This window comes from Anarhichas minor, unplaced genomic scaffold, assembly GCF_050575085.1.
Source record: "Anarhichas minor isolate MPS153535 unplaced genomic scaffold, ASM5057508v1 ptg000003l, whole genome shotgun sequence".
Taxonomy (NCBI): domain Eukaryota; kingdom Metazoa; phylum Chordata; class Actinopteri; order Perciformes; family Anarhichadidae; genus Anarhichas; species Anarhichas minor.
The window spans coordinates 4,053,989-4,079,899 of NW_027466449.1; the positions used below are offsets into that span (position 1 = coordinate 4,053,989).

The following is a 25,911-nucleotide window of genomic DNA, read 5'->3' on the forward strand; positions in this document are numbered from 1 at the left end:
CTACTGTCTGGTGTTATAGTTCAGAAGGAGACCTTGGAAGTACTCCTGTGTGTTTTTGTATGATTGAAAAAGGATGATGTGACATTTTGGGAGGAAATACCACAACAGAAAGCAGTAGAGACTGAAGAGTATTGCCAGGGCGTTAAGTGTTTGGATGTACTTGCCATGGTAAAGTAACTTTACAGTGACAAATATGATCCAGGTGAGGATCAGCAGGAGTAAGCAGAAGGTTATTGCTTTGGCTTCATTGTAGTTTTTAGGAAGGTCTTTTCCCATGTATGAGAAAATAAAGCAAAGGAAGCACAAAGATAAAAGTAAAACCACAGGACCAAAGGCTGCTTTGAGGTTAATGTCACAACCAAGTATGATTTTGTCTGGGTACCAACGTGTTTCATTGTAGGGCTTGGGAGGGGCAAAAGTATAGCCAAAAAGAAGTAGGAGTGCCTGAGTAACAAATGCCACAGTGATGACCAGCCACTGTCCATGATATTTCATCCACAGACTGTGGAGCTTCTGGAACTTGGCGGCTAATTTGAAAATGTAAACAATTTGAAAAGAGCGCACGACAAAACATGCTAGACAAACCGTGTAGAACAAGAGAAATGGTAAGAACCTTAGGATACAAAAGGAAGTGGTTGGCTTACCAAAGTAAAATAACACACTAAGACTACACAGACTGTGGCAGCCTAAAATTAGGAAGCACATTGGTCCCCCAGCAGATCTGACAACAGGTGTGTTGTAGTTGATGGCAAAGAGAACGGACATGGCTAGTGTGAGGCCCACCAAGGCCCAGGCTCCGACCATGATCATTATAGCCCCACTGTCTGTGAATGGGATGTACTCCACCACCCGCAGAGTACATGATGTACTTCCTGCTGTAGACCATTCTGTTTCCTTGCAGTTGATGCACTTGTAGGGATTCCCTGTTTAACATGAGAGAAACAATTTGTCAATAAAGTTGAGGTTCACTTTTAAAAAGTCCTCTGTGGGTAAAGAAAGATCAAACAGTTTAGGAAGTTGGGTTAGACGTTTAATTTGTGATACTGTATGAGCAAAACTCTAGCCTACAGTAAATTTCTTTACTCAAGGCTTGAGCCTCACTTTCACTATGCAATTCTGTCTGCCACCGGGCACGGTTCTGGGAAAATGAAGGCTCGTTGGCGTGCTGGCTAATGATGGCAGCGAGAAACAAACGTGTATGATCCATTGTCCGTTTGACAATCTAAACAAAGAACACGCTTTTGTCTTGTGGTGGCCTTTCTAAAATGAGCAGTGGTGAAAGTTACTATATTCAGTTATGATCAAGGAATTCATACGCAGACAGTTGAAAGTTTTAAACCCAAGGCTAACATTATTTTACAATAACGATCTTACGAATACTTATTGTTCGCCTGCTGTATCATCCCTACTTCTTGGGTTCAATCAAATGAAGCAAAAAGCAATTTTGTCTGCAAAACAGAAATCCCAGTATTATAGGCCTAAACCGTATAGAACAAGTGAATGGAGCATGAGATGTTTGTGAGATTCGCTGAATTAAAAACTGGTTGTGGTTCAGGCGGCCTGTTGGTGAAATTAGGTTTTGGCTGACAGAGGATTGTAAGGACCAAATTAAAAAAAATGATTTGACAGTTACCACGCCCTCTCAGTGTCCAGTCTGCAGAGACACCCTACTCTGGTAAAGGCAGGTTAGCCAGCTGGTGTCCACTCAACTTCCCCGGAGGGAAGATGGAGTCAGTGTGGATTGGATGACAGAACGCTCACATGCTGCTCACATGTTGCTTCTGTCTCACTTAATGGGAATTCCCAGTAAGCCATAACAAAGTTTAAAAGTCTGAAATTGGCTCACATCAAGATCAGAATGACAGCACTGCTTGTACTTGTTTTCTTCCTCTCATGTAAAATAATTTACCTGTTTTGTTGATATAAGTTTCTTTAGGACAGATTTCACAATCGAAGCAGCATTGGTGGATTCCATGTAGCCTTTTTGCAAATCCTTCATCACATTCTTGGGAACACAGTGAAGTAGGCGCCTGTACAAGACAATTATTTAGACAAGTAAGGACAAGTGCAAGATAACGCTGTAGGAGGGTGGAGGCAAATTATAGACAAGTGGCGGTATTTAGGCCTATACAGCTTTTTAAAATTCTAAACGGGGTTTGTAATATGCCTTCAACACTGAACATAACATCTAGACGCTGTCACAGCATTTACTAAATAAATGTGCACATGTGCACTCATCCACACACACATCCTTGCAGAAGCGGGAAAACAAAACAAAGTATTTTTTAATCAACTTATAGCGTATAAATTATTCCTAGGTAAAAACAACTTACTTCTTTCTTTGTGTGCCACTGAATTTTGGTGTCGTTGATGAAGAAATTGAACTTTGGGTGCAAATTATAAAAGCCGATCTCCTCTGCATCTCCACTTTGGTTCCAGAAAACTATAGAATAGGATCCGAAGTTGGGGTCGCCATTCTCATCAAATGTAACACTTTGATTTAAAAGTGTAAAGTTTGACTTCTTCAGCTCTGCCAGAACCTGATGTGGGTACACAAAGTTCAGAGATCTTGCATTTGTTTACAATTAACATTATTAGGTGGTGATTCAATAGGTTTTTAACCTATAAGTTTTACATTTTGAAATAAGCTTGTCTGTAAGATAAACTCGTCAGTAAGATACATTTACAAGAATCAGATGGTGAGAACTAATTAAATGAATTATCAAATTATGTGTATACTTACCATGTGTGGGTACATTGTAATATTGCCTTTACATCTGCCTGATTCACATTGCAAGGCATTGTGCAAGGCATGAGCGATGGCATGTACAGCAGAATAAACAGGGAAATTAAAAGATGGGTCTACAGCAAGGATTTCTTCTGCACTCAGGCTGCTGCAGTTGCAAACCTGATTACAAAATAATTTTTGTTCTGTATTTTCACAATAGTTCTGGCTTTTGGAAGAATTGATAAAATCACTGAAACCAGGTATTGTCACTTTTGGCTCAGAAACCCCAATTACAGTTCCAATATTTTTGATTCCTTTCTTCTTGGGGAGCTCCTTGTTTAAGGACCATGCATCCACTGCTATCCACACCTTCTTGGTGACATTTAGTTGTATTGCTGACTCAATGAGAGCTTTAGCAGTCCATTCAGGAGCAAAAACAATAATGATATCTATCTTCTGTGCCTTTATCTGTTTGAATATTTTGGAGTGATCCATATGTTGTTTGAGGCCTTTGGTGTATGCCAGACAAATCTCAGTATCTTTAATCCTCTTTATGAACAAATCCCGGCCATCGTTTCCATAATCATCATCAATGTTAAGGAAAGCAACCCAGCGCCATTTGAAGTGTTGCACAATGTTAAAAATCACTTCCATGACGTCTTCATTGGGATGTACTGTTCGTATGAAAGACGGGAAAATCAGTTTTCTTGAAAAGACTGAACTTGTAGCTCCATAACTGACCTGTCAACAGAGTAATGGAAATAAATTCAGTGAAAAATTCTAATATGTAACATTAAAACATATTTTACTATTAATTGATAAGAACATATACAGTATATTTTGAGAGTTATTATTTTAGTGACCAATTTAAAAGCTGTTTTAATTTGTTTAAATGCATGTAAAACTGTTTTTATCACTTGATGTATCTGGAAAATGTACCATAGGAATGAGATCCATCATGAACAGCGGGGCTACAGTCAGGGCTTGAGTGCTTGTATAAGTGCCGACCACGGCCATCACTTTAGACAGATTCTTGTGTGGGTCACCCCAAGGTTGGATCAAACCGTCGACTGAGAGGAGTTTAAAGATGCCTGGAAAATTGTGTATATCTGAGCAGTGGTCAAATATCTCATAGCCCAGAGACACATTTGGCAGGAGTTTGGTGGAGTTATTGATTTCCTCTACAGAGAATCTCATCAACTGAAACCTCCGATAACTTGACAGAATCAAGGTTTTACTGTGGATAGAGGAAGGAAAGTGAGAGAATGTGAGAATTAGTTTCACTATTTACTGCCTGTACAGACTTGTATATCTAAAACAAGATTATAATGGAGGTCAATAATGCAGACTTGATGTTCTTTGATCATATAGCAATTGATTAAATTGTTCTTGAGGAAATGTTACGAGCTATATCCACTGACCTGAAAGCTAAGGCTAAACTTGAATGTGTAAGCTGTCGTGTGTTAACACCAGGCAGTAATTATTTTCAACCTCAGAAGATATTCTTTCAGACTTATTGTAAGACTCACCTGGAGCAGTCGATGGCTTCTGGACGGTCTTGTTTAACAGCGGAACTATCATGATGAATGTCAAAAAGTCCAGCCAACAAATAATCTCCTTCCAGCCGAAACTCTGAGGCTGGGACGGTGCATTGAGCCAAGGCACGTAGAAAAGCTCCCAAGAGAAGCAGAGAAACAAATAAGTGTTTCATTGTGCTAGTTAGCCTACCGTTTACCAATCTGATTTGAAACATGGAATGGGAGCGTATATGAGTTGTCAAAAATACCGTATGGAGAAGAATACACAAATCAGTATGCAAAAATCATCTCAGCTGTCCCTACCGTCCCTGTGATACAGTGCATTCAAAAAGTACTTTAAAACCTTCAATTACATTTCTTTTGACATTTGAGCCTTGTTCTAAAATCGTGCATTGAGCCGAGGCATGTAGAGAAGCTCGCAGATAAAACAGAGAAGCAAGAAAATGTTTCATTGTTGTAATTTTCTTTATTCTGACATGAACTCAGTAGCTTCAGCCTTTTTTCAAGCAATGCGATGCTCGTAACAACAAACCCCCAGTGTTCACTTCCATGGAATTGAGAATGCATGACAGCAGATGTCATAAATATATACCTGTAAATGGTTGGAAGAGAATACACAAATCAGTATGCAAAAGCTGCACAGACTCTGCAATGATGATTATGAGCAGGTAAATTCAATACCTCTATCATGAATAGATCTCGTGTTACTTGATGTGAACCCTTCAGAATTTTCTGTATTTCTGCATAAATGTGACCTAAAATGTGATCAGATCCAGACTCAAATCCTAAAACTAGATAAATAAGGCACAGTTAAACAAATAATACAAAAACAATTATACTTAATCATTGAGCTAAATTTTTGTTTGGTTTAGCGGTCCCTGCCCTATTGAAAGACTAAGACATGAAGAAGGTCAAAGCAGTTAAGCTTGGCACCCAGTGGTGCTGAACAAAGTGGGATTTACCCAAGAGGATAGTAACATGGACAGAGTTGTGGCATCTCATTCTTCCTTCCATCAATATTACAAACTCTCCCCTCATTAGCACACTTGTATCCCAGTTGTAAACTCTGTAGCAGGACGGACACAGTAGTGCACATATTGACAGGTGTGAAACAGCTTTATCCCAAGGCCAATAAAGATGGTACCACGACAAGGTCTTGCTTGTTTTGGCTGACACATTGAAGCGGGAGAGATGGATAAAGTGGCCAGAGAGCTTTAGCCTAACTAGACCAGTCGCCTTTGCTCAGAAGGGAACCAAGCCAGGTATGTTCCACAGATCTCCACAGAAGGGATATTGCACAAAGTGCAAAAAGAATACATGTTTAATTAGGCTACATTATTTTATGCGAATGTAGCCGGCAATGAAATGTCCCTCCTGGGCTACTGTGGAGCTGGGTAGGCCTTAGCCCCTCCTACTTCCTGGTTCCCAATTTGTTTGTTCCACCATAAATAGCCATACCATGAGCTGCGTCTTTCCCTCTCTCTGACCTCCAGGCAGGTGTGAACTTTAGCTTTTTAAGTGAGACATATTTGCCGTGGGTTTCACCCTTGTCTTATTTTACTCCAGGTCCAGCTCCAAAGAGACTCTCACTTCCCCGTCAAGCCTTCCAGATGGGTGTTGTGCAGTGAGCAGGCAGGAGACGTTGACTGCCACTGCTGTTTTGTTTAACTTATCAATTTAGTTGTATTCATGGTTTTGTTTTGCTTGGTTTTGTTTTGCTTGGTTTTGTTTTGCATAGTTTTGCGTTGCTTGGTTTTGTTTTACATGGTTTTGCCTCTATTATAACCTGTGTCACAGGTATATTAGATGTATACCTTTTTATTGTCTTTAACATATTAAATTGTTGTTTGTTGTAATAAATGTTTTAATCTTGGGGTAATCCTTGGTCTCAGTAAGTCATTCACTGCCACATGTACCCTTAAATATAATCTGTGGGCTTTTGAGTGGTTTGAGCCGGTATTAAAGGTGCAGTGCACGGTAAATACGAAACCCAATCCGGGCCTTGTCGTGGCCCGTGGTCACACATGCGTACCAGAGCCAGATGTTTGGCATCTTTTCTTGGCTGCCAGTTCATTAATATCTGGGGTTAGGTTCTGTGGAAACCCTCAAGATGGAGTGAAGGTGTGCATCAGTGAGACGACACCTGTGTGGGTTGTTGTTCATCTTCATCACAGAGAAAAGCTGCTCACACAGGTATGTGCTTTCAAACATGCAGAGCATTTGAGCAGCATGTAGTTAAGGCATCGTTTCGGGGGTGAAGCTTGGAAACTGCAGCGCCCTCAGAGTCATACTTTGCCTTGAGTGTCATTACACTGGAGGTCTATCAGCTCCACAGGTGCTCTTTCCACGTCAACTGCAAACGGATTGCTGATCAGTTCAGATGTAAATTTCTGAGTTGCAAAGTCGGCAAATCGCCGAGTGAACTCCGTGACAAGTGCGCCCAGTTTATCAGCAAAATGCGCAGTCGGGAGATAAACATGATATTTTCTGGCGGGCCGTTGTACCGAGGGTCGGATATACGCTGAACAATTTAATGAAAATTCTCTCAATGTGTTGATCCTTATGAGGCTTCTTATCTGGGTTATTTTGTCCAGGGCCCAGTTCAGAGTCTGCAATTTCCCTTTTCAAATATTTCTCCATCGCTGTTCGTCTCGTCACTGCAACCATTTCATTCTACTGTCCTAAATTAACACCTCATTATCTACTGCCACCCACTGGCATGGAAGCATATTTATTACTTAGCCAGCCAATATATTGCAGCTCAGACCCTCAACAATGGCAAAGTATTTGCAACAACTAAATAATATATTTTTGGACTCATTAAGTGAAATTGGACATTTTCCCACGGCACACCTGATGATCTCTCACGGCACACTGGTGTGCTGCGGCACAGCGGTTGAAAATCACTGCTCTAGCACACAGGCCCAATGATGAAGAATTTTGACCATCCCCAATCCCCAGTTGTGAGAGGGTGTCATCATGGCTTCTGTCCTCTTTCAAGACTACTCAACGGTGCAAGAAATCCAGTCTTTGTCTCTAATGTCCTCCAGTGTGAACTTGTTCTGTGACAGTTTGCACTTCTTTGGCTTTTATTTTGACCAGATGTCAGTAGAAATTAGATACATGGGGAAAAAACATCGTCTAAAGGTTGCGGTTAGCTCCCTCCTTACGCACCCCCTAATCTTGGGAACAGATTGGCCAGGGTTTAATAAATTAATGGGGCCGGGTGCGGGGGTGCGTTCACGACAGACAGGGTCATGCGGTATGTGTGCTGTGCTCAGCGGTGACGCAAGGTTGTCCGACGCTGCAGACAGGGAGGGGGAACCGGGTCCCGAAATACACTCCATGGAAGATTTTCCACTTGAGCAGTCTCGAGATGATACTCTACGCTCAGCCTTTGATCAAGTGATACGCATTGATGGTCAGCTGGTGCGCCCTGACGCAGCACAGTCATACCCGCACTTTTCATTGATTAGGGACAGGTTGTATAGAGTGAGTCGTGACACTCAGTCAGGTCAGGAAAACACCCAGTTGCTGGTACCGAAAAGCCGTCGGGAAAGTATTTTCCAGGCGGCTCACTATAACCCGATGGCTGGCCACATGGGATATGAAAAAACACTGGACCGGATAATGACCCGATTTTATCGGCCAGGTATCCGGGGGGATGTGCGCCGATGGTGTGCATCCTGCCCGGAGTGTCAATTGGTAAATCAGCCGGCCATTCCGAGGGCGCCTTTACGTCCTCTGCCATTAATGGAGGTCCCATTCAAGCGAATCGGCATGGACCTCATCGGGCCATTTCACCGGAGTGCACGTGGATATCGCTTTGTGTTAGTCCTAGTGGATTACGCAACACGATATCCAGAGGCAGTGCCATTGCGCAACATTTCTGCAAAGAGTGTCGCGCAGGCTCTGTTTCAGGTCATCTCCCGAGTTGGAATCCCGAAAGAGATTCTGACTGACCAGGGCACCTCGTTCATGTCACGCACACTGAGAGAACTTTACGGATTACTGGGCATTAAATCTATTCGGACCAGTGTTTACCACCCCCAGACCGATGGTCTGGTGGAGCGTCTGAATAAAACTTTAAAGTCCATGATCCGTAAATTTATTGACGAAGATGTACGCAATTGGGATAAATGGCTTGATCCTCTGTTGTCTGCAGTGCGGGAGGTTCTCCAGGCCTCCACGGGATTTTCTCCCTTCGAACTACTGTTTGGCAGGACACCACGGGGGGTGCTCGACCTGATTAAAGAAAACTGGGCGGAAGGTCCGAGCACCGGGAAAAGTGAGATCCAATACGTCCTGGACCTGCGAGCAAAACTCCACACACTGGGTCGGATGTCACGTGAGAATTTGCTCCAGGCCCAGGAACGTCAACAACGGCTGTACAACAGAGGGGCCAGGCTGAGACAATTCACACCGGGAGAAAAGGTACTTGTATTGCTTCCTTCTTCCAGCTCTAAACTCCTCGCCAAGTGGCAAGGGCCCTTTGTGGTCACACGGCGAGTGGGGGATGTCGACTATGAGGTTGTGCGTTCTGACATGGGTGGAGCTACACAGATCTACCACCTCAACCTCCTGAAAGCATGGAGAGAGGCGGAGTCTGTTTCTCTGGTGTCCACGGTATCCGAGAGAGAGGAGCTGGGGCCTGAGGTGTCGAAATCCACTAATCCCACCTCGCTCCTTTGTGAAGCCCATCTCTCCGAGACCCAGAGAACAGACATTGCCCAGTTGCAAAAGCAGTTTGCTGACGTGTTCTCCCTCCGGCCAGGACGCACAAACCTCATAGAGCACCAAATTGAGACTACCCCGGGCGTGACGGTGAGGTTACGACCCTACAGGTTACCTGAACACAAAAGAAAAGTGGTTCAGAAGGAATTGGCGGCTATGCTGGAGATGGGGGTAATAGAAGAGTCCAACAGTGCCTGGTGTAGCCCCATTGTTCTTGTAGTCAAGAAGGATGGGTCTATACGGTTCTGTGTGGACTATCGCAGGGTGAATGATGTGTCACGATTCGATGCGTACCCAATGCCCCGGGTCGACGACCTCCTGGACCGACTGGGCACTGCACGTTTCCGACACGTTTCCGACACTGGATTTGACCAAGGGCTACTGGCAGATTCCTCTGTCGCCAGAGTCCAAGGAAAAATCGGCCTTCTCCACTCCGTTTGGTTTGTACCAATTTACCACACTTCCCTTTGGGCTGTTCGGGGCCCCAGCCACGTTCCAACGCCTGATGGACCGGGTGCTGCGTCCACATGCTGCATATGCTGCCGCCTATTTGGATGATGTGATCATCCACAGCACCACCTGGGCAGAGCATGTGCAGCGGGTGGCCGCGGTGCTGGAGTCCCTGAGGCAGGCGGGGCTCACCGCCAACCCAGGGAAGTGTGCAGTTGGACGGAGGGAGGTACGGTATTTGGGGTACCACTTGGGCCAAAAAAGAGGTGAGGGTTTTTTTGGGGCTGTTGGGTTATTACAGGCGGTTCATCCCGGACTTTGTAAAGCTGACCAGCCCCTTGACCGACCTGACCCGGAAAGGTGCCTCAGATCCGGTCCAGTGGTCGGAGCAGTGCCAGTTGGCGTTTGAGAGGGTGAAACAGGCTCTCTGTGGGGAACCACTCCTTCATACTCCTAACTTCTCTCTTCCTTTTACTCTGCAGACTGACACGTCGAACAGAGGGCTGGGGGCCGTTTTGTCCCAGCAGGTACGGGGGTTGACCGCCCCGTGCTGTATATCAGCCGGAAGCTTTCCGAGAGGGAGGCCAGGTACAGTACGGTGGAGAAGGAGTGCCTGGCCATCCGGTGAGCGGTCGACTCCCTGCGCTATTGCCTCCTGGGGCGCTCATTCACCCTCTGGTCGGACCACGCCCCGCTCCAGTGGCTCCACCGCATGAAAGATACCAACGCCCGGATCACTCGGTGGTATCTGGCGTTACAGCCATTTAATTTCAAAGTGGTCCATAGGCCGGGGGCGCAGATGACCGTGGCCGACTTCCTCTCCCGCTCTCATGGGGGGGGGGGGGGGGAGTAGGTCAGGCCGGATGGCTCCCCGGCCTAAATCGGGCGGTGGGGGTATGTGGTGGCGGGGCATGTGTGGGCTCAGCTGTGGAGGGGACGGAGTGTGGGAGTGGTTCAGGGAACGGTGCCGGGAAGAGACTTAATTAGGCGCAGCTGAAACAGATCCTAATTGTCTCACTCTCGGATGTATTTAATCACCAGTTGTGACGGAGGCGCGGGGGAGAGCGCGGCACGAGCGACAGTCGTGCAGTGGGACGGAAAGGACGGGAGACCTCGGCAAACTCCCGCGGCGTGTGCTCGGAGGCAAGGCAGGAGAGCACATGGCCAAGTCCAGTCTGATTGTGACAATAAAGAACGTTTGAAAACGCAATTCAACTGTGTGCTGACATCACTGTGCTCCCAAGACCCACCGGGGTAGCAGAGAGTCTGTTACAATTGAATAAAGGTTTTACTATAGAGATGATCTCTGGATGACAGGGATGAAGTAAAGATGAAGTACAGATGAGGTTGTAAGATCACATAGGGTCACAAGCAAATGTACACAAATTAATAAATTCAACCAGGTATCATTGGTTTATGCTAAAATGCTACATCCTCTTACAAATGAGCTCTGCATGACTTAAGCTTTGACCACACAGGTCATATGAAAGGAGATCATTTGCATCACTCTGTGGATGACAGTGATAGATGGCCAGGCCATGAGCTATAGACTCACACCAAAGTTTGAATTCAGGCAAACTCCTGATGCAAGGGTGAAACTCCTTGTTCTGCTAGGTAGGAAGAGATGGGCCCTCATCTACAGGAGCGATATAGTTTATACGGTGATGCCGTGGTTATTCAAAATCAAAAATATTGTTTTATGGAAGCCACATGAGGTGGGTAAACAACTTTACAACATTTTTTGGTGAATAGCAGTCATTACTATCTACACTTTACACTTTGCTTCCAAGAGATCACTTACAAATCAACAGTGTGGCCAGTACTGTGACAATTAATTTCTTTGTATGTTAAGATGAAGTTTGAGATGAAGTTAGATATATATTTCTCTTTTCTTTGTCCGTTTCTGTCCATTTCAATCTTAAATTACACATTTAACTTCAAGTCCATGCTCAAACTGCAAATGGTAGCAAGGAAATGAATGTGGCCTTGATGCTCATCTTCCAGTGCAATAGCATCTCATGTATGTAGTATTTCTTTTTTATTTATCCTTGACTGTGCTAAAACAATAGGGGTCATGAAGAAATCAAAAGCTATTATTATTGTTTATTTTTATTTTTTATTTTTTTTGTCATCTGGTATGGTCTTTTGTGGAATTAAAAAGATCAGATGTGAAAATAAATTAGCTTTCAGCAAGTCTTTTTCAAAATAGTTTCCCTATAGAATCCCTACATTATGGAATAAATTATGAGCCATCCATTTCATCATGTTTTTTAATAAAATCAAACTGATGTTGTGAAATGATCATACATTTCATCTGTTTTTCTTTTCTAGTGCTGATGAATCAGCATATCGTCTACTGAAAGTGGTCTCAAGGAGAGATGACAGTGAAGAGGACACAAACATTTCTCTTTGGATGGACGGTCAATATCTTCCAAATACAGAATCAAGGTACCAAGACATAACCCATCATAAACACACACACACACACACACACACACACATACACAAATGCGTGAAGCCTGGACCAAATAACATTTTTTATCAACAGCCAACAGTTTTGAGCTACACAGAATCTGATTAGTTTGTGTGTAATGTTGTGTTGGGACTGATGACTACACACCTTTACAATTTCTTGACTGTATCTTGCACACTTGCGACGCTGTTGCGATGACAAAATCTGACCACCGGCAGACAGAAATACAAACACCTGGCAAAGTAGTCACAACCGCCTCTGTGATAATTCCAGATACAGTAGGTGTCTTCATGACTACATTATGCCACAATGATTCACACACAGACTCACAAGGTGAAAACAACACCAGTGTTGCTGTTGCGGCTGGTAACCAGTTGGTAGAGAGACAAGGTTAATAAAAAATAAAAAACGTCACAAACCCCAAAACACATCTAGTTTTCTTGTATCCAACATAAAGAAAGAAAGAAGAAAGAAAGAAACATTTCTTTATTAGTCCACACAGTGGGGAAATTATTCTCCACTCTCTAAAGCAGGGATGTCATTACAGCACTGTACAATGATGACATAAGTCATTACAGGACTGATACAGTTGTAAAGGAGTATATGATGGCTAATATGTTACAGTGTGGGTGTATAAATAAGTAATTTTTAAATGAAGTGGCATGAGGGTAGAGGTTTCACTCTTACTGGGGCAACCCATTTCAAAGGTGTACAGCATGCTCTTTTTAGACTCATATTAAAGAAAAATATTAAACAGTGCAACTCAAATTAAATTAAGATCATATCACATTGTATTTACAAAAGTGGAGCCTCCGTGTGTCCATGAAGATACAGAAACATATTGATACAGACACAGAGGAAACATTTTAGCATACCAAAGGGCTAAGTAGCCTTTATTTATTACTCCAGTGAGGTGAATCTTAAATGTGCATAAGAACAAAGTTGTGCACACAAACTACAAAATCTGAATCTGTACAACATCGGCACAAAAACTCACATTATGCACCCTTATATGTATCACAATAGAAAAAAACATGTTACACAGTGTATTCATGGTGTGCCTGTGGTCTAGCCTATAAGCATCACAGTGAAGTGGCGCCTTCATGTGGTGACATTCTTGTTATGACATTATTTCATTGTCGGGTCATCTGCTTTTGTTCCTTGTCTAGACTTCAGCCCTAGTATTTTGGGATTTTCTTATGTTCCCGGCTTGTTTATAAAAGACGCAGCTGGACTCTGCAGGCCACTCACTGCTAACAGCTTACAACTAACTAGCTCCCCTCCTGCCAACATGAAAAGTTTCAGATTGTCCTCAACCATGCGATAGTGATCACATTATCAATTCTGGGACGATGCAACGCCGTCTCGAGCCCTATTTTAAACTACCACTGCAAAATTCCAAACTGTACACAGCTGAAGTACTTCAGTACATGTATTTACTGTAAAGTTGTTGTGTTCTCACATTAAACTGCAGCAGTTGGCCATCAAATATACCTTATCCCTGCAGCACTATATCACGAGTAGGTTATATATACATGCTAATGTTATCATTTAGTACCTATCAGTGTATACAGTGCCACAGAGCCCTTAGCATGGCTGTAGACTAAAACAACATTACGAGTGCCTCTTGTTGAAATGTGTATGACTGTATATTGTTACAGTTAATTTCAAGATTCTTACACCTCTGAGTAAAACAACTAAATAAACAATCAACCTATTTAGGGTACAACTTTAATGTACTATGTACTTTTCTACTCTAAAAAAACAAATTATTGTGATTTAAGAAAGTATTCAGGAGGCCTGAAGCACATCTCTTCTTCTGTATACAGAAGACACACATTTACTGCTAGCTGCTACTGTCTGGTGTTATAGTTCAGAATGAGACCTTGGAAGTACTCCTGTGTGTTTTTGTATGATTGAAAAAGGATGATGTGACATTTTGGGAGGAAATACCACAACAGAAAGGAGTACAGACTGGAGAGTACTGCCAGGGCGTTAAGTGTTTGGATGTACTTGCCATGGTAAAGTAACTTTACAGTGACAAATATGATCCAGGTGAGGATCAGCAGGAGTAAGCAGAAGGTTATTGCTTTGGCTTCATTGTAGTTTTTAGGAAGGTCTTTTCCCATGTATGAGAAAATAAAGCAAAGGAAGCACAAAGATAAAAGTAAAACCACAGGACCAAAGGCTGCTTTGAGGTTAATGTCACAACCAAGTATGATTTTGTCTGGGTAAAGTGTTTCATTGTAGGGCTTGGGAGGAGCAAAAGTATAGCCAAAAAGAAGTAGGAGTGCCTGAGTAACAAATGCCACAGTGATGACCAGCCACTGTCCATGATATTTCATCCACAGACTGTGGAGCTTGGGGAACTTGGCGGCTATTTTGAAAATGTAAACAATTTGAAAAGAGCGCACAACAAAACATGCTAGACAAACTGTGTAGAACAAGAGAAATGGTAAGAACCTTAGGATACAAAAGGAAGTGGTTGGCTTACCAAAGTAAAAGAACACACTAAGACTACACAGACTGTGGCAGCCAAAAATTAGGAAGCACATTGGTCCCCCAGCAGATCTGACAACAGGTGTGTTGTAGTTGATGGCAAAGAGAACGGACATGGCTAGTGTGATGACTACCAAGGCCCAGGCTCCGACCATGATCATTATAGCCCCGCTGTCTGTGAATGGGACGTACTCCACCACCCGCAGAGTACATGATGTACTTCCTGCTGCAGACCATTCTGTTTCCTTACAGTTGATGCACTCGTAGGGATCCTCTGTTTAACATGAGAGAAACAATTTGTCAATAAAGTTGAGGTTCACTTTTGAAAAGTCCTGTATGGGTGAAGAAAGTTTAGGAAGCTTTGTTAGATGTTTAATTTATGATACTGTATGAGCAAAATGCTAGCCTACAGTAAATTTCTTCATCAGAGGGTGTATGCGTTGGCTCTGTGTGAACATCCGCGCACCACCAATTTGTTGTGCCACGCGGCCACCATGCTACAAGTGGTAGCGCAGTGATCTACTGTGCATCTGTGGAACGTGTCCTCCAAGCGGACAGTATAAACAGAACTACGACTGTCTGTGTACGCGTGTTTTAGATTTATACTCTCAAGATTAAGCAAGGCTTGAGCCTCACTTTCACTATGCAATTCTATCTGCCCCTGGGCACGATTCTGGGAAAATGGAGGCTTGTTGGCGTGCTGGCTGATGATAGCAGCGAGAAACAAACGTGTATGATCCATTGTCCATTTGATAATCTAAACAAAGAACACGCTTTTGTCTTTGGGTGGCCTTTCTAAAAAGAGCAGTGGTGAAAGTTACTATATTCTGTTATGATCAAGGAGTTCATACGCAGACATTTGAAAGTTGCAACGATCTTACGAATATTTATTGTTAGCCTGCTGTATCATCCTAACAGCAATGTTGTCTGCAAAAAAGAAATCCCACTATTATAGGCCTAAACCGTTTAGAACACATGAATGGAGCATGATTTGTTGGTGAAATTAGGTTTTGTCTGACAGAGGATTGTAATGCCCAAATTGAAAAAATTATTTGACAGTTACCACGCTTCCAATAGGGATTCCCAGTAAGCCATAACCAAGTTTAAAAGTCTGAAATTGGCTCACATCAAGATCAGAATGACAGCACTGCTTGTACTTGTTTTCTTCCTCTCATGTAAAATAATTTACCTGTTTTGTTGATATAAGTTTCTTTAAGACAGATTTCACAATCGAAGCAGCATTGGTGGATTCCATCTTGCTTTTGAACAAATCCTTCATCACATTCTTGGGAACACAGTGAAGTAGGCGCCTGTACAAGACAATTATTCAGACAAGTAAGGACAAGTGCAAGATAACGGTGTAGGAGGGTGGAGGCAAATTATAGACAAGTGGTGGTATTTAGGCCTATACAGCTTTTTAAAATTCTAAACGGGGTTTGTAATATGCCTTCAACACTGAACATAACATCTAGACGCTGTCACAGCATTTACTAAATAAATGTGCACATGTGCACTCATCCACACACACATCCTTGCAGAAGCGGGAAAACAAAACAAAGTATTTTTTAATCAACTTATAGCTTATAAATTAGTCTCAAAACAACTTACTTCTTTCTTTGTGTGCCACTGAATTTTGGTGTTGTTGATGAAGAAATTGAACTTTGGGTGAAAATGACAAATGCCGATCTCCTCTGCATCTCCACTTTGGTTCCAGAAAACTATAGAATAGGATCCGAAGTTGGGGTCGCCATTCTCATCAAATGTAACACTTTGATTTAAAAGTGTAAAGTTTGACTTCTTCAGCTCTGCCAGAACCTGATGTGGGTACACAAAGTTCAGAGATCTTGCATTTGTTTACAATTAACATTATTAGGTGGTGATTCAATAGGTTTTTAACCTATAAGTTTTACACTTTGAAATAAGCTTGTCTGTAAGATAAACTCGTCAGTAAGATACATTTACAAGAATCAGATGGTGAGAACTAATTAAATTAATAATCAAATTATGTGTACACTTACCATGTGTGGGTACATTGTAATATTGCCTTTACATCTGCCTGATTCACATTGCAAGGCATTGTGCAAGGCATGGGCGATGGCATGTACAGCAGAATAAACAGGGAAATTAAAAGATGGGTCTACAGCAAGGATTTTTTCTGCACTCAGGCTGCTGCAGTTGCAAACCTGATTACAAAATGATTTTTGTTCTGCATTTTCACAATAGTTCTGGCTTTTGGAAGAATAGATAAAATCACTGAAACCAGGTATTGTCACTTTTGGCTCAGAAACCCCAATTACAGTCCCAATATTTTTGATTCCTTCCTCCTCGAGGAGCTCCTTGTTTAAGGACCATGCATCCCCTGCTATCCACACCTTCTTGGTGACATTTAGTTGTATTGCTTTGTGAATGAGAGCTTTAGCAGTCCATTCAGGAGCAAAAACAATAATGATATCTATCCTCTGTGCCTCTATCTGTCTGAATATTTTGGAGTGAACTGTATCTTGATTGAGGCCTTTGGTGTATGCCAGACAAATCTCTGTGTCTTTAATCCTCTTTATGAACAAATCCCGGCCATCGTTTCCATAATCATCATCAATGTTAAGGAAAGCAACCCAGCGCCATTTGAAGTGTTGCACAATGTTAAAAATCACTTCTATGACGTCTTTATTGGGATGTACTGTTCGTAGGAAAGACGGGAAAATCAGTTTTCTTGAAAAGACTGAACTAGCAGCTCCATAACTGACCTGTCAAAAGAGTAATGGAAAAAATTCAGTGAAAAATTCTAATATGTAACATTAAAACATATTTTACTATTAATTGATAAGAACATATACAGTATATTTTGAGAGTTATAAAGAAATTGTCATTATTTTAGTGACCAATTTAAAAGCTGTTTTAATTTGTTTAAATGCATGTAAAACTGTTTTTAATCACTTGATGTATCTGGACAATGTACCATAGGAATGGGATCCATCATGAACAGCGGGGCTACAGTCAGGGCTTGAGTGCTTGTATAAGTGCCGACCACGGCCATCACTTTAGACAGATTCTTGTGTGGGTCACCCCAAGGTTGGATCAAACCGTCGACTGAGAGGAGTTTAAAGATGCCTGGAAAATTGTGTATATCTGAGCAGTGGTCAAATATCTCATAGCCCAGAGACACATTTGGCAGGAGTTTGGTGGAGTTATTGATTTCCTCTACAGAGAATCTCATCAACTGAAACCTCCGATAACTTGACAGAATGAAGGGTTTACTGTGGATAGAGGAAGGAAAGTGAGAGAATGTGAGAATTAGTTTCACTATTTACTGCCTGTACAGACTTGTATATCTAAAACAAGATTATAATGGAGGTCAATAATGCAGACTTGATGTTCTTTGATCATATAGCAATTGATTAAATAGTTCTTGAGGAAATGTTACGAGCTATATCCACTGACCTGAAAGCTAAGGCTAAACTTGAATGTGTAAGCTGTCGTGTGTTAACACCAGGCAGTAATTATTTTCAACCTCAGAAGATATTCTTTCAGACTTATTGTAAGACTCACCTGGAGCAGTCGATGGCTTCTGGACGGTCTTGTTTAACAGCGGAACTATCATGATGAATGTCAAAAAGTCCAGCCAACAAATAATCTCCTTCCAGCTGAAACTCTGAGGCTGGGGCGGTGCATTGAGCCAAGGCACGTAGAAAAGCTCCCAAGAGAAGCAGAGAAACAAATAAGTGTTTCATTGTGCTAGTTAGCCTACCGTTTACCAATCTGATGTCAAACATGAAATGGAAGTGTATACGAGTTGTCAAAAATACCTTATGGAGAAGAATACACAAATCAGTATGCAAAAATCATCTCAGCTGTCCCTGCCTTCTCTGTGATACAGTGCATTCAAAAAGTACTTTAAAACCTTCACTTACATCTCTTTTGATGTTGCAGCCTTGTTCTGAAACCATTTGAATTATTTTCCCCCTAATCAATGTACCCTCAATGTACCCAATAATGACAAAGTGAAAACCGAATTAGATTTTTTTGCAATTTCATGAAAATACAAAAACCCTGAAATATCATATTGTCCCCAAGTATTCAGAACACTTGCTATAACACTTTCACATATTTCTAAACCTTGATTGGAGTCCCATCGCTAGTGGTAAATGAAATGGATTGCACAAGATTTGTAAAAGCACACACACACCTGTCTCTTTAAGTGTACCGACAGCAGCCAATGCCAATTGGAGAAAAAACCCGGCCACGAGGTGAAAGTACTGCCTGCAGAGCTCAGAGACAGGCTTGTGTTGAGGCACAGATGTGGGGAAGGTTTCTAAAATATTTATTTTGCATCGAGTGTTCCTAGGTGCAGTGACCTCCATAACTATAAATGGAAGAAAGGAACTTGTCTTCCTGATGTGATGAGTGAATGCAGAAAACAGCATAGGAAGTTTGATATTGACAGTATTTGCTCGCACTTCCGCTACTGAATGTGGCCCGCTTCCCACAATAATTCTAGGAACTTAATTGTTCTTGCGTTTCTCATCTCATCAATATAGGGGTGTTTATAGTCTGTGAAAGATGTTCAGTGATTCATGAATTGTACTTAAAGGGAGTCAAATGAATGAAATGTAGACACATGTGGGCTGATCAGATTTGTTGTTTGACCTTTAGCTCCTCCATTAATATATGCAAAATATGAGGCAGACACAACTATGTACTGTTTGAAGGGACACAGCCTCTTTAATAGCATTTGGAGTGAAAAAAAATTACACTTAAGTTGTTAAAATCAAGTTGTTTATAACTGTAGCACAGGAAAACGATAACATGCAGTCTATGAGAAACATATTTAATTCATCCAATCTAGAACCCAATTAACCAGTTCTGCTTGCATCAATTTCAACTGAAATGGATTTAAACACTTGGAAACAGTATGGTGGTTGAAAGAAAAAAACTAAAATAAAAATAATCTCAAAAGAATTTCATATTTTCAAATATATATATATATACACACAAATCCTACAGACAACCCTTTGAAACAAACTTTTTACAGGAAAATGTTTTGATCCCTTACTACAGTGCTGATCAAAGTTTAATAATGACAGATAATCCCCAGCATTCTGATAAAAATGGAGAAAAACAAATCAACAGGTTTATAGAAAAGAGTGATCGCCAACCACTTCATCCATTTGTTATAATAAAAGCTCTCAATCTCTGTGTTCTTATGTTTCCTCTGCAAAAGAAAGAGAACAAAAGTTTGCTTGGAATGACTATTTACCATAACGTTTTTCAAAGTAAACACAGACTTTAAAGTACTAAAACAGCTAGTCTACATCAATTGAATGGACCCCAGGCTTTGAAACCTAGATGGGTAAATGTTTCAAAGAGAAAAAGGTCGTCGGGATAGATGTGTAATTGCTCGACTCTCATTTCAGATTACACCTCGTTATGAATTGGGCTTGAATACTGGCTGTGCAATTTGAAGATAAAGTATATTTTGAACAATGATGCACATAATGGTCTAAAGATGTGACGTAAAACAAATCCATTGACTTGCCATATCAAGCTAAATGCGACCTTAAATAATGCAAATAAATTTGGTTTGTAGGGGTGCTCAACGACACAGTATCCAAGCTCTACAAAGGCGCTAAAGTAGAAAGAAGTGATTTAAGGTAGACCACAGGCTACAGGAGACCAAATGGGTTGGGATTAGTGACACTCGCTTAAAATAACGCATTCAATGATGTGGTGGGTGGCTTAAGATTTAAGTCAAGTCCCTGTTAATCATCCATAATAATGCTTGCTCCACTGGCTATGCTAGTGAGAATCAGGTAACAAAATTTTTTTTTAACTAAATTGTGTGAGGTGCCAATTCAAGTTAAACAGAAATCTAAAATTATTTGGCGCTGGGTATAGGCTAATCATTTCAAGAGATGAATTATGATCGGTGTTTTTCTGCCCGTCATGAATGCATATTCAAGTTAAATGTGACTAACTTTTCCAAAGTGACTGCATGTCGTACAAAGGACTGGCTGAGACACTTGTGACCCAGAGCAGCCGCACAAAAGAAGAAATGATTCAACTTAAAGACATTGCATTTCCTTCAGCTTCCTCTTACACATTTAATCGTGTCATGTTTCTAACACTACGGACTTTTAATATATAACTTGTTACAAATAAGTAGGTACCAATATATTAATCAAAACTTGGCAGATTTATTTTACTTGGGAGAAGGAGATGTACTGGAATCCCCATCATTGAAAAAAAAAAAAATAATCACAAATTTCACGGCAACTTTTTTCCAGTGTGGTTCCTCCTTGGCGACTTTATACTTACCCCATGGGGTTAAAAAGGCAGCACTGAGTCTCACCTACCACTGAACAATAGCAGACCAATCCTAAATCGAGGATCGGGGTCCTCAAGAAAAAACAAAACAAAAAACCCTACCCCTAAATAGACAAAAGGCAATATTCCCAGACTTATTTGATCCATGCTGGTCATATCCTCATCTGAACCATGGATCAAACTTTTTTTTTTTTTTTTTCATTTTACTCCGCTTACAAAAAGGTAAATCAATCTCTAACCCTTGTCACTCCCCACTAACTGTGACCGATAAATTTAAAATGAGGAGGGGAAGGGTAAGGGGGAGATTTTAACTAGCAAAAGGTTTCCCTGTTTCGTCCTTGCCTTTGTATGTCCTCTTCCCATGTGTGAAGGGTAGGTATCTGTACTTGACCATATGCTAGAGAAAGTGGGGAAGAAAAAGAGGAGAATTAGCAACAAGTATTTCTAGGATTTGCGTAAACATTTTTTTTTTTTTTTTTTACTTATCCCATGTGGTGGGAGTAGAACAATGATAGCTGGTATTCAGATATTCAGTATTGAACAGATGCTCTGCATATAAAAGCTGGACATAAAGACCCGTACAATATAATGCAGTCAAATAAAATGAATCCCCTTCAAAACATACGACCTTCGTGACCGATTAGATGTCTAGTTTTGTTTACGTTACACTGTGACTCCAGTACAGCTGCAGTGTCAACATATGCAGTGCACTTATACGTGTCAGTCCATGTATACTTTTTACCTTGATCTGCCTCTTCATGGTGATGCAGAAGAGCATGATGAAGTACATTACAAGTATAGGCCAGAACACTGGCACATTGAAGGCTTCAAAAAATGTGCAAATCATGGCGATGACGATGCCTTTTGTCGCCGAATGCCTGCAAGACAAGATAACCTCAGTTAAAACAGTTTAACCACATTAGTGGAAGCATAAAATCAACAACATCCTCAACTCGTAACCAGTCATTTACTGAATGCATATGTCTAGACACTAAAGGAGATTTCATTTTGGAATTTAGCATTGTGGAGAGACTAATGTGGAAGTGTAATAATGAAGAATGGATACAAATATTACAAACAACTCACAATGAACAAAAGGTTTTTGGCTAAATTTCTTAACCTGTTCTAATGCATCTTATTTTCTCAAGTTCAGTCAACGCAGTGAGTCTGAAAACAGCTGATAAATATTTCAACACTATTACAGCTTTCTCTCAGTTTAAAAACCAAAGATCATCGTTTTATACACGATGAAAAATCCACTTTCCTCTCTTCCTGCTTTAGTGCACAAGAGGACAAAGAGTTTGCATAAACACATGGCGGTCAGGCAAGGTTTAATATGAACTGTGAATAGTAGAGCACAGAGAAATGTTGACTTAATGCTCAACCGGTAGCCTTTTCATTGATACACAATTTTTATAAAGCTAAAACTGCTCAAAGATGCTAACTGTCCCGGTGAACGTTTGTCAAGCCACGCTTACAAGAGTCTAATTTAATGTCTTTGGGCATGATCTATGGATGAAGTAGTGGATTAGTCAAGATGAGGATGTAAGATCACACAGCGTCACAAGCAAATACACACTTGGTAATTCAATCCAACATCTCCGTTTTGTTTTACATGTTCAAATGCATGACTTTAAAGTTGACCACAGGCCATTTCCCAGGAATTCATTTGCAATCACTCTGTGGGTGACAATGACAGGTGGCCAGGCCACGAGCTAGACTCACCAGAATTTGAATTCAGGCAATCTCCTGATGAACGGGCGGAACTCCTCGTTTTGCTTGGTGGGAAGGGATGGGCCCTCATCTGCAGGAGAGAGAGAGCGGTTATGGTGATATGTTGTAGTTATTAAAAAGTGCAACCTTCAAATCACGAGACCAACAACGTACAAGTCAAAACACAATGTGACCAAAATTATTATTACGTTCATGTTGTATTTTATTTAAAAAAGACACTGGTCTGAAATGTTGTTAATCTGTAATAACAATGTATGTACAAAGGAAAAGCTTATTAGGCTAAATAAGGGGAATAAACTACTTCACAATAGTTTTTTGCTTTTAGGAGTCTGCGCTTAACTTCCGAGAGATCACTTGTTAATCAATAGTGTGGCCGGCACGATGACATGTTATTTCCTTGGATGTTCTAACAAGTTTGACTTTGTGGATGTTGTGCTCTTGTTTTGTTTGGATCCATAAATCTCAATGTTAAAAAGTGTTGCACACTTCCAACCATAGACAAAGAATTTAAACTCCATCCTCAGATATATAAATCTACAACAGTATTTTGTTCTGTATGTGATGCAAACCTGTGTTGGAAAAGTATTCTTAGTGCTCTTTAATATTGACCATAATGTGTGAAAGTTAAAAGCCTAAATAAACAGCTAGTTAATAACACAAACGGTAACCTACTGCAAAGTAGACAATATGAAAACTGTACAAAGAGCTGATCAGATTTAATTAATTCAACTTGCCTTCGTCAAGCATTGAAGGATCCACTTTTGGCGATAGAAAAGCAATGAACAGGTTGAGATGGTAGATTCCCAAAGCATATGTTACTATATACCAACCCTGAAAGGCAGCATAAGAAACATCACTACATTAACAGGATTCATGGGCAGACAGAAAACATGAATGTGGAATGTGAATGTGTCTTTTTAGTGAAAATTACGCACACATATGAGCAGGAACATTTTCATGGAAACAGAACAGGCAAGTCGGCAAATTTTCAAAACACACATTAGACAGGTGGGATACAGAATGAAACATATGTACAGTCACTGTCCTCTTGTAGTGTCCTCTAAGCCAATCTTTCACCTTTGGTGAAAATCAGCACAAAACAAAGAACAATGAGCCTTAAATATACAATCCAGTACAACAACACCACTAACTACTAGTTAAATAATTAGTAGAGGTGAATAAACACCTCTTATTCTGACGGCCTCAAAAAAATTGCAGGGCAAGTTAAACATTTTGGTTTGCTTGTATTACAACTATGTACAACTCTCATAGCTTACATTTGTTTTCTTCCTTGAGCAAAGAACGATGTAGTAAATTGGAAAAAACTGAAAACAATTACCTGTAGTATGTACACTCTGATCATGTAGACTGCAGTAAGTAGTAGAGTAGCTCCCCATCGCACTGCATGGAATGGCGTTGACTTGTCTAGCCATGACTGATAGACCTATAACAAAAAAATAGAGGAAAACAAAAGATATAGCTATCAGAGGCAGAGAATGTCACCGATGACCAAGTAAGACACAACCTTGATTTAAAAAAAAAAAAAAAAAAAAAAAAAAAAAAAAAAAAAAAAGGTATAATATATTTACACATGATATGCAATCCAGTATTTACACCAGAGTATAAAATCATTTAATCCCTAAAATATACATTTGTGATTTGAACAGTACACATTTTACCTGTCCAATCCGTGTGAAAAAGGCAGCAACTACAGATGGCTTCCCATGGATTGACTCCCCAACACTGTCCCCTTCTGACATTCTGCCAGCAAAGATGAAAAATACATTTTGATTAGTGGTGCATGGATGTAGGCTTGGCTAGTATGACTGAAACACACTTTATATGTAATCTAATATGCACAAATCTAGCATCTCCCACTCTAAGCTATATTGGCTAGAATTTCACATCAAGTTTGTAAGACAACAGGGTAGAACCTTTTCCAGCCAGCAGAGTTTTTGTGAAGAGAAAAGATACGTAAGTATTTACTTCACATGTTGTTTATTGCCTCTTTTAGTCATGTTTTACTTCTTAGTAGGATTCAGCATTAAATGTAGGTCTTAAGTACAATAATCATTAATACCATATAAGGCTAGTTAAGAAAGTAATGAGTCTACTGAAATGTGTGATCCGCCGTTTGGATCTGTGAAGACCAGAATGTGGTCGTCTGTGTGTTGTGTAGTTAAGCGAGTCCAGATGGGGAAGCTGTCTGACAGGTACACATAACCGGTGCTAAATGATGTGTAGCGTTAGATAACGAACATGGGGAACTCTAGTATTCGTTCGGTTGAAACTAACAAGCTAGGTAACGATTTTTGTAACTTAAATCTAACCAGTGGCGACATATTTCGGCTGCTTTTACGTCGAACTTTTCAGTGATCCATTGATTTAACGAGTAACGAGTAGATCATACATTTTCCATGTAACGTTGACGTTAGTCGGTTGCCCCCCTTTAACATAGTTCGGGGTTAAGTTTCAGGTATTTTGTTACCAACTTTCATTGTGTAACCATTGCGATTACAGTGTTTTAATGGGGAATTTTGACATGCAACGGTGGCTAAAAAGGCAAGATCGTGTAGAGATGTTCGTGATTGTGGCTAACGTTAGCTGCATAGCTAGCAAACAGGCTGAAGCGGTCTGGAAGGCAGCCAATAAGTCATATTTATCACAACAGGCTCTTATGGATAACTATAGCATGGATACGATAGAAACAAAACATGCAATAACTGTGACAAACGTTTCGTCACTGCCACTATTTTAAAGAAAGAGTATTACTCACGTTAGCTTACAAATTAGCCATAGAAATAGCTAACTAGTCATCTGAAAGCACATTGCCCTTTGGCCCAAATCATCGCTTGTATGGGTTATGTAGTTTTCGTAAACCTACAGTTCACCCCTATCAGTCCTTAAATGAATGCATGCGACTACATTTCCCTGAACTTCAGCGTAGCGCCTATTATAACCTGATTAAAGAAAGTGTAGTTCATGACCCCCTCTATTTCCATTACAATCCATGTTGATCAAGAAAACGTTGAACTACAAGTACCAGCAAGGACTGTGACAATCTGACAACTCACTTCCGCCGATACAGTAGTACGTTGCCAACGGCTAGCCAGCTAACGTTAGCCCAGTTAGAAATCAAACCACTCCAGCAGCCACATCCGCACTCACTGAATGATACACTGGTTTTGAAATGTGTTTCTTAGTTTTAATACTTGTCTGCGTCTCGTGGTGGTGTTTGCAATTAAGGTGAAAATAATCAATGACAGTCATTTCTTACCTGATACGGCCGCTGTGTCACTACCCGGCTCTACCTAGCTAGCTAAACTAGCCACTTCTGGCTGTTAACACGTCAGTACTTCCGCAAGGATTCGAGCTAGAGCTAACGGCAGGCAGGATAGTAGAACCCAGGCAGGATAGTAGAACACAGGCACGAT

General features: G+C 41.0%; 3 protein-coding genes across 5 annotated transcripts; all 3 read right to left on the minus strand.

Moving 5' to 3' along the window:
- LOC142948809 (taste receptor type 1 member 1-like) lies at positions 1–4,454 on the minus strand. Its single transcript, XM_076090920.1, has 6 exons — positions 4,258–4,454; positions 3,668–3,965; positions 2,744–3,469; positions 2,334–2,540; positions 1,910–2,030; positions 1–923 (listed from the first exon to the last, which is right to left on the minus strand). The coding sequence occupies exons 1-6, from the start codon at positions 4,437–4,439 to the stop codon at positions 1–3; spliced, it is 2,457 nt and encodes an 818-aa protein (XP_075947035.1). The 5' UTR covers positions 4,440–4,454.
- An 8,333-nt stretch (positions 4,455–12,787) lies between these two features.
- Positions 12,788–18,967, minus strand: LOC142952510 (taste receptor type 1 member 1-like). The gene is made up of 6 exons (XM_076094272.1): positions 17,969–18,967; positions 17,379–17,676; positions 16,441–17,166; positions 16,031–16,237; positions 15,612–15,732; positions 12,788–14,696 (listed from the first exon to the last, which is right to left on the minus strand). The coding sequence occupies exons 1-6, from the start codon at positions 18,190–18,192 to the stop codon at positions 13,777–13,779; spliced, it is 2,496 nt and encodes an 831-aa protein (XP_075950387.1). The 5' UTR covers positions 18,193–18,967; the 3' UTR covers positions 12,788–13,776.
- A 149-nt stretch (positions 18,968–19,116) lies between these two features.
- rer1 (retention in endoplasmic reticulum sorting receptor 1) lies at positions 19,117–25,911 on the minus strand. 3 transcript variants are annotated; one of them, XM_076094331.1, is made up of 8 exons: positions 25,755–25,911; positions 24,157–24,238; positions 23,817–23,921; positions 23,212–23,308; positions 22,469–22,547; positions 21,486–21,621; positions 21,086–21,140; positions 19,117–19,631 (listed from the first exon to the last, which is right to left on the minus strand). In XM_076094331.1, the coding sequence occupies exons 2-8, from the start codon at positions 24,235–24,237 to the stop codon at positions 19,621–19,623; spliced, it is 564 nt and encodes a 187-aa protein (XP_075950446.1). In that variant the 5' UTR covers position 24,238; positions 25,755–25,911; the 3' UTR covers positions 19,117–19,620. The 3 variants fall into 3 exon arrangements, with proteins under 3 accessions (XP_075950446.1, XP_075950430.1, XP_075950439.1); XM_076094315.1 differs by having other exon boundaries at positions 19,117–21,140; positions 25,755–25,910; XM_076094324.1 differs by lacking the exon at positions 25,755–25,911 and adding an exon at positions 25,254–25,290 and having other exon boundaries at positions 19,117–21,140.